Here is a 7,858-nt window from a genome sequence, read left to right as displayed (position 1 = left end):
GATCAATGCTCTCCTTGCACGGTGTGAGAGTTTTGGTGGGCGGCCCTCTCTTGGCAGATTTGTTGTCGTGGCATATTTTTTCCATTAAAAAAAATAATGGATTTAATGCTGCTTCGTGATGTTCAACGTTTGTGAGATTTGTTTATAACCCAACCCTGTCTCGTACTTTTCCACAACTTTGTCCCTGACCTGTTTGGAGAGCTCTTTAGTCTTCATGGTGTCGTTTTCTTGCTTAGAAAGGCCACTTGCTGTGGTATGGAAGACGGAGGCCTTCTACAACAGTTGTATATACAGAGATAATGAGGCACTTGATTGCACACAGGTGAACTTTATTTCAATAATTGTGTGACTCTGAAGGTCTTTGTTTGCACACACCACTTTTCAGTTTTACATTTTTTTGTTACGTTTTGAAACGTGCTCTTTTTTTCTTTCACTTCACCAATTTTGACTGGCTTTGTGGGGGTCTTGCCATAAAATCCCCCCAAAAATATTATTATTTTTGGTTTTAATGCAAGAAAATAGGAAAAATGGAAAGGGGGGTGAATACTTTGGCAAGGCACTGTATATGGGGGTAATGAGTTTGAAGGATTGCTCATTTAATCGTATGGCTTGGAGGTTTATTTCATTATACTGGCAGTTAAGGTGTTTCTATTATTGTCCCAACCCAGGCTAAATCATTTAAACACCTCCTTGTAAAATTGTAAGCTATATTTTAAACTAAAACAAATGTTTAAACATTATTAAGAAATATGTATAGGCCTCTTAGATGTGTTTATATTGTAAAAACAAAAAATGGCATTGATGAGAAACCGTGACTATTGTGGTAGGAAATCAAGATTCATATCTTTTTTTCACAGTTAATTTTTATTGCACGTTTTCTGACATTGTTTCATTATGCAGGTCTTCCTCATAAAACATAACAATGCACCATATGATCACAGCTGAGCACCAAAGCTGAGCACCAAAGTCAATTTTAGTTGAGTACAACCCAGTTAAGAAAAATCCCCACATTTGCGATGTCATTTTTATCACATCATTGCTTCAAACATAATCACAAGACCATATTTCAAAATAAAACGTATACACCTCATTATGACAATCTTGATTATTAATCCAGATAAACCTGAAAGATTATGCTTCGCAGTTTGAAATATTTGCAATGCTTGTCTACCCAAGTCTGGATCGCGAGTCCATATCAATACATTTATTTGGCAGTTATGTTCAGAAAACGATCTGTCTTTTCTCCACTGGCCTTTTCTACTGTTCTCCTTCCACCTGCTTGATGTCAAAGATCATCAAAACAGCCATGTCAGTGGACTCTCCCGATGTGGCGGCCAGTTTCAGTGGTTGGAGCCCGTTTCCACTTAAAACATCTCCCTCCCAGACTCTGCTCTTATTCATTTTCAGATCAGTTCGCGTCTCTCCCATCACGCTCACCCTCTGGGCCCCGGGGACCCTCACTCTGAAGCGGACCCACGTGACGGGCTCCAGCAGGCCCACGCGAGGCTCAAAGAGCACGCAGCCTTTTCGCCAGGCGGAGTAGACGCAGGGGAACGGAGGCCCCGGCTGAACACAGCTGTTCCTCACAACAAAGTCACACATGGGGCTGAAATCTCCACCAGGGGTGATCTTAGCATACAGGGCCAGACGATACACCCCCGCATCAGGCAGGCTGGCGCTCACCGTCACCTTGCTGTCTGTGAACGTGCAGAAGACGTGCCGTGAAAGTGGGATGGCTGCTGTTTGGTTCTCCTCCCTGCTGAGCACTGTGTGAAGCTCGAGGTCCCGCTGGTTGTGGAAGGTGATGTTACATTTGCCCTGCTGGGTACTCACCAGCGCTGTTGTGTGGCTGAATTTGGACAGCCCCGCCTCTATTGTGCGGGACCCCGGGCCGCATGCCGAGCCCAGGTTAGGAGGGTAGAGCTCATCCCGACTCACCACCTTCCCTTTGCAGTGCAACAGGAAGTTTGCAGCATTCTGAAACTTGACCTCTGTTTTCTCATAGTCTCGCACAAACACTGAGAGTCGGTAGAAGCCACGTAACGGGCACATGACATGACAGGTCAGGACATCCGGTTGTATCTGAGTTGCCACGCAGCGCTTAGCTACAGTAGCTTCCAGCGCCGGGTGAACCAGCTCACACAGCAACATCAGAGGCCTGGAACTCTTTAATGTCAAAACAAAGACACCTTCCTCCACCTCAGCCGCCTTGCTGTCCTGGCTGCTTCCTGCAACGCCCAGAGATCCTGCAACCGGCTGCAGGCCCCAAGACAGGAAGGGGTTCTCTGGGATCTCCTCCATGGCCCTGGGGACCGGACACTCCACTGTGAAGGAGCAGACCCAAACCAGATGCGTGGTGGCTGTTTCAGGTCGGGCAAACACCTTCACGTCATACACGCCGGTTGCAGGCGGCAGGAGCTTCAGCTTCATGCTCCGATGGGAAACCGTTAGAAGGCCATAGGAGGAGTTGCTGGACTCTTTCTGCTCCGAAACTCCACTATGGAGAAAGTCCTGGTGCTGTGTCATCTCATAGGTAAAGGTCGTTGGCCTAGAGAAGCCTATTGACACATTTGCTTCACCATCATCTAAGAAGGAAATCAGAAGTTACATTTAGGACCATTTCTCTTGGTCCTAGAGAGACTGGTAGGTATTGGTTGGTCAAATTAAAATGTCATCGCCTCAGTTCCTTTCAAAGAAGCAAAGACTAACAAAAGCTAATACTATACATTGAATATAACTTGGTGCAAACAATTGTTTAAAAATAGGAGGATTAATCAAATGCATCCCCAGAGAAATCCCCAGAACTGACCGGTGACGATGTGAGAGTGATGAGGCTGGATCAGCCTGAGCTCCGTGGTGAAGAAAGCTGAGGTCTTGAAGACCCTCCTCCCAAACTCCTCCAGGGGGATGGGCGTGTCCAGGAGCTGCCATCGCTGCTCATCGGGGAAATGCGACTCTATGAACTCCTCGGGGTCCGTTAGGAAATAGAAATCATCAAACCTTGGAGGCAACAGATGGAGACAGCAGACTGGTTTGAGACTCAACTCGCTGCTGGTTTCGAGTGATTCAAAACAAACAAAAGAGCAAACTCCAGAAAGAAAATGATGCTAATTGCTAAAATGTGGCTTTTAAATTCCAGTTTAGGTCCCTCGTCCCTTTTCAAACCTTTTAACGAAGCTTTCATGTTCCATGTCTACTCTTCCTGCTCCCCAACAGGCGTCCAATAGGAACCACTGTCCGTCCAGAAGCACAGAGTTCCACTGGTGATCAGATTTCACATTCTCCAGGCTCTGGCCCTGAAGGTACCCGATGCCCTTACTGTGGCCCGGGACTTCTTGGCACTCGATGCCAACCTCTCTGTAAACACAACCCAAACAGAGCCTTTAGATTTAGATCCTCTGTCCTTAAACCCAAGTTCAACACTGTTATACATGCTGTGTGCTCATTATTTATCTTAAACTCGGAAAGGACCAAGGATTAAGAATAGAGCACAATACTAAGTGACTGGAAGCACGACAAAATAAATGAAAACTCAAAAAAAAATCAATACAGAAGTGTTCCTTATATTGTTCATTGAGTTTCTCTGGATAATAATTTTGTCATAACCGCCCTTCAGCAATTGTAGAATGATTTGTTTTTCAGACAGCCATGTAAAAAATAAGATATGAGTCACTAGTCTTTACAGATGATCCATTGTTGTGCCTTTTATCTGTAGGTATAGTCTAAGACCTTGAGGCCGTCTTCAGTATTTATGTAAAGGTCTAAGCGTGGCTGTGTTTACCTGCACATCTCTGAGCAGAGGCTGGAGTATCCGCAGCACACCCCCCGCCCGGCCGCTATCACCTCCTCCGGGGAGCTCAGTTTCTCCGAGCGCCCAAGGTACCCACTCACATCATACTCTAAAAAGACAACAATATTTTACTCCAAAATAACGGGGTAATGTAACACCAACTTTTATTACTATTTTTATTTTTGTATTTACTAATTACTTGCACTATTCTCTTCTGTTTTATTGTGTTGCACTGTTGAAGGAGCCTGTGACCTAAGATTTTCATCGTCATAACACTGTGGCTATGTTCGTATGACCAACAAATGCCTTGAACCTTGAACCAACCCTAGGACTCTCATGATAATTATGTGTGTTGGACTACACCAAGAAACCAATCAGGGATACTTTATGGGGTGAATGTTACTTGTATATGTACAGTAAGCGCGTACAGGGGTTGTAAACACTGGAAAAGCCCTATATACTGTAAATGCAGTCCATTAACTAATTGCCTCATGTTCTTTTAAAACCATTTAATCCCACTGATTTAACGATATTGTGATAGCACAACTTTTCAAAGAACAATGCACTTCTATTTTTAAGAATATTTAGACATTGGAATTGGAATGTGAAAAATATGAAATACCTCAATAAATTAATTGCTTTATTAAATAAGATGTGCAATTTATGTTCAATTCAAGTTGTATAATAGTCAGGAAAGACTGGCTGGTAACTCTGGTTTCACGTTGGCCTAAATGTGTGGGACATTCGTGTGGAAACAAAGACAAAGGGTTATAACGAGGTCAGCAAACCTGATCAATTTAATGTTCATGTATCATAATCCCTCTCTCCAATATTGATGGATTAAATACCATAAATGTCACAATGTGGTGTATTACACAACACTAGGATTTATATGCAATTATGTATAGTTCAGTGAAATACCCACCGATGTTGTGGCACAGCCAGACCCAGATGGCACGAAGCCGCTCCAACTCATTCCTGGCTCCTTGTGTGATGCTCCGCACTATCGTCTTCACATCGTACACACACTTCTCCTTCAGCTGCAACGCACACAACACATATCTACTGTTAGATACAATAGTATTATAAAGGTTAATATCATTCATCTAAAGATTGAGTCTTTATGTTTTCAAACTTTTATGTGAACCAATGCCACATTAAGTTGTTTTTCTCATCATCTTACTGTGTCATCCTATTTTCCAGCATTGTTCAGTGTCATTGAGGATATCGAACAATGCAGGGCTACTCATCCAGGCTCAAGGATGTAAGTGCTGCCTGAGAGCTGCACTGTTTGTTATGGTTTCATTGCAGCGGATGATTCGATGTGATCATTTCTCAGTGCTTTTCCTTCAGTGCTCAGGAACCAAAAGACCCATCTCTGTTGTGGATTTGCTTTGGAGTATTTAATTAGCTTCAGTTCAGTTTTTATCCTGCTGCAAATGTTCTCTTATTTAAAAGTATAGGTTACCCGCACATCAAGAATACATATTTTTCCTCTTACAACTAGTGCTATTTTTTATCTAGATTTGTTCTGGTGTGAGTTGCATAGTATTAGAAATATTAGCAGTAGAGATTTCTGCGTTTCCTTATAAATATAGAGGAACAACATTCAGCTTTTGGTGTTCAAAGCTCCAAGAAATACAAAAATAACAAAAACTCACACTCAACTTACAGAAATTACTTGGTTACTGAAGATAATACACAGTCCTTGTTGTGAGCAGTTTTCTCTCCTTTCTACTTCGGTAGAAAGAAAAATAATGCCTCCATACAAGTCCTCACAAAAGTCAAAATGTCTGAAAATAAACATCGATGTTTTTTCAAATGTATTTTTTTTAGTACAAAGCCTTTTATTTCGCATAATAAATAGCACTAAAGCTCAGAGGATAAGAATGTATTTTGGAGTTAACTGTCGCTTTAAGTATGGATAAATGAGAGGAACTAACTTCAATGCTGTGTGTAGCTTAACAGGATGAGGTTACATATTCAGTATGTACTGAAAAGGAGTGAATGGCAAGTTGAATTTCCCCTTTCCATGTTATAAACACCAAGATGTTCTGTGTGAGTATCATCACCTCTACTCCTGCTCTGATGACATGTGAGTTGACCCTGTTGAAGACCTCCGAGTTGGTGAAGAGGTCCTTTCGACGCCTCCTCTTCCCCCCCGTCACAGTGCACGGTGTCGCCCTCTGTCCCGGGTGTGCTTTAGTTTTCAGGTGCCTGTGTTCCTCCACCTCAGTCCTCACCGCACTCTTCTTCACCACGGTGATGGTCCTGGCTGCGCTCTCTGAGGACAGCTGCCTCTTTGCAGCAGGGCGCTGATCTTCACTCTCAACCGTGAGTTTCTCAAAAACACTATGCCTGGAGAACACAGCACTCTTGGAAGCTTTAGCACAGACCAGGATCTGGGCAGGTGCCGTGACTCCAGCAGGAGGAGACGTTGGACTCTCCTTAGCCTGGTTCTCATTATGCACCAGAGCTCCTATAACGGCAACAGAGCCTACTTTGCTTAGGATTCGATTCGCCTGGAGGTCAGAAAGCTCCAGGACCTTCACCTGTACACATCCCTTCTGCGTCAACTCATCTTGCTGAGAAAGGCGTGCAACACAGGAGGAAGGGAAGGAGAACTTCTGGATTGCAACTTTAGCTGACATTATGCTGGAAGCATGGCGTCCTTGTCAAAGAGAAGGTGGATACAAATTAAAAGACAGTAGTTATTCTTTTTTTGAGATATTTTTAGTTAATGTTTCTAATCCTGTGAGCATGTAGGGTTTCAGCCCCTTGTTCAATATCTTACAAAAAAAACATGGTAGCTGTGGGCAAAATCCATAACTCGATCACACATTCTGTACTGAGTGAAGCAGAAAGTATATCTATACAGTACATTCTATGTTCGACAGTGATGAATTGGCAATTAAATCATGTCTATTCATGACCAGAAATAAACGCAAAGGTTGGATTCATTACTCACTGTCACAGCTAACGACGCAAAGAAAGTCAAACACCAGATTAATATGACCTTATAACTTCCTGTATGAACCTGCAGATTGATGTCCGTACTCAACATGTCTGAAAAACGAGCGACATGTGTGACCAAATTGCTCAACATATTTTGACTGAACCTTGCTGATCTGTGGAATAATTGTCAATTATTATGAACCGTCAACAGGTTAGCACAGTGGAGACGTCAACCGTCCAGACCGATGACACAGACGGTTGGCAAGATCTGCCCAGCTTAAGTGTCCTTCAGCCTGCAACTCAGTGCTATCAGAGCTGCGGCTGACCTTTGACCTTCCTGGAGTGCGACCAAAGTGAAGAATTGGGAGGGATGAAACCCACTTTAATGGTCACACATGCAGAGCACACAGCACACACAGTGACATTTGTTCTCTGCATTTAACCCATCCTAGTACCAGGAGTCTAGTACTAGGAGCAGTGGTATCACCTCTTTTGAAAAAAAACATTAATTATCTTGTTTTTTGGACTGATTTCGCTACAAATACTTAATTCGAATAAATCCAAAATCTAGATTAATGTCAGATTTACACTCAAGTGAAAGCGGTTGAACCCGGTCTAGATTTAACTGTCGCTACACCTCAAAAAGGCTTTTACTCACCCTGAGAGGATCTAAAATGCCTGCTGGATGTTTGCTGAGTGTCGGGAGAGATGTTTCCACTGTGTGTTCTCAGTGGTCCCCAGTATCAGGGGAGGCTTATATACCCTCGCAGTGGCCTGCCAGGACAGGCCCCAGAATAACAGCCCTAAAAATACTACAAAGCAGTTAAGACCAGCCAATAGAGTAAGCCCCAACTGAGGAGTGTGACGTCTGTGAGTGTGTATTTGTAAGTGTGTGGTGTGTTGTACATACATTAGGATATTCATTGCACACACATCGCATTATATCTGATCACACAAGCAAGTGCGACATTTTGAATGTGTTTGTGCAAGGTTTTGAATGTCAGCATGTGTACATATGGATTGTAAGTGTGTGTGTTGATGAACGGTTGGGAAGTTCGGTTTGTGGGCATGTGTTGGGTGTGATGGAGAGGTCAAATTCAGCGAAGAGTTGGC

The 7,858-nt window shown here is 43.2% G+C and overlaps 1 protein-coding gene across 1 annotated transcript; it reads right to left on the bottom strand.

Annotated features, from left to right (window-relative positions):
- Positions 1-856: 856 nt before the first annotated feature.
- On the bottom strand, positions 857-7,458 carry ky (kyphoscoliosis peptidase). The gene is made up of 7 exons (XM_034235452.1): positions 7,404-7,458; positions 5,863-6,461; positions 4,716-4,830; positions 3,782-3,899; positions 3,166-3,357; positions 2,810-3,000; positions 857-2,585 (listed from the first exon to the last, which is right to left on the bottom strand). The coding sequence occupies exons 2-7, from the start codon at positions 6,439-6,441 to the stop codon at positions 1,258-1,260; spliced, it is 2,523 nt and encodes an 840-aa protein (XP_034091343.1). The 5' UTR covers positions 6,442-6,461; positions 7,404-7,458; the 3' UTR covers positions 857-1,257.
- Between the last annotated feature and the right edge of the window lie 400 nt (positions 7,459-7,858).

The sequence above is a fragment of the Gymnodraco acuticeps genome, unplaced genomic scaffold, assembly GCF_902827175.1.
Source record: "Gymnodraco acuticeps unplaced genomic scaffold, fGymAcu1.1, whole genome shotgun sequence".
Taxonomy (NCBI): Eukaryota; Metazoa; Chordata; class Actinopteri; order Perciformes; family Bathydraconidae; genus Gymnodraco; species Gymnodraco acuticeps.
The sequence above is the reverse complement of the archived record's forward strand: the minus strand, read 5'-3'. Positions and strand labels throughout refer to the sequence as shown.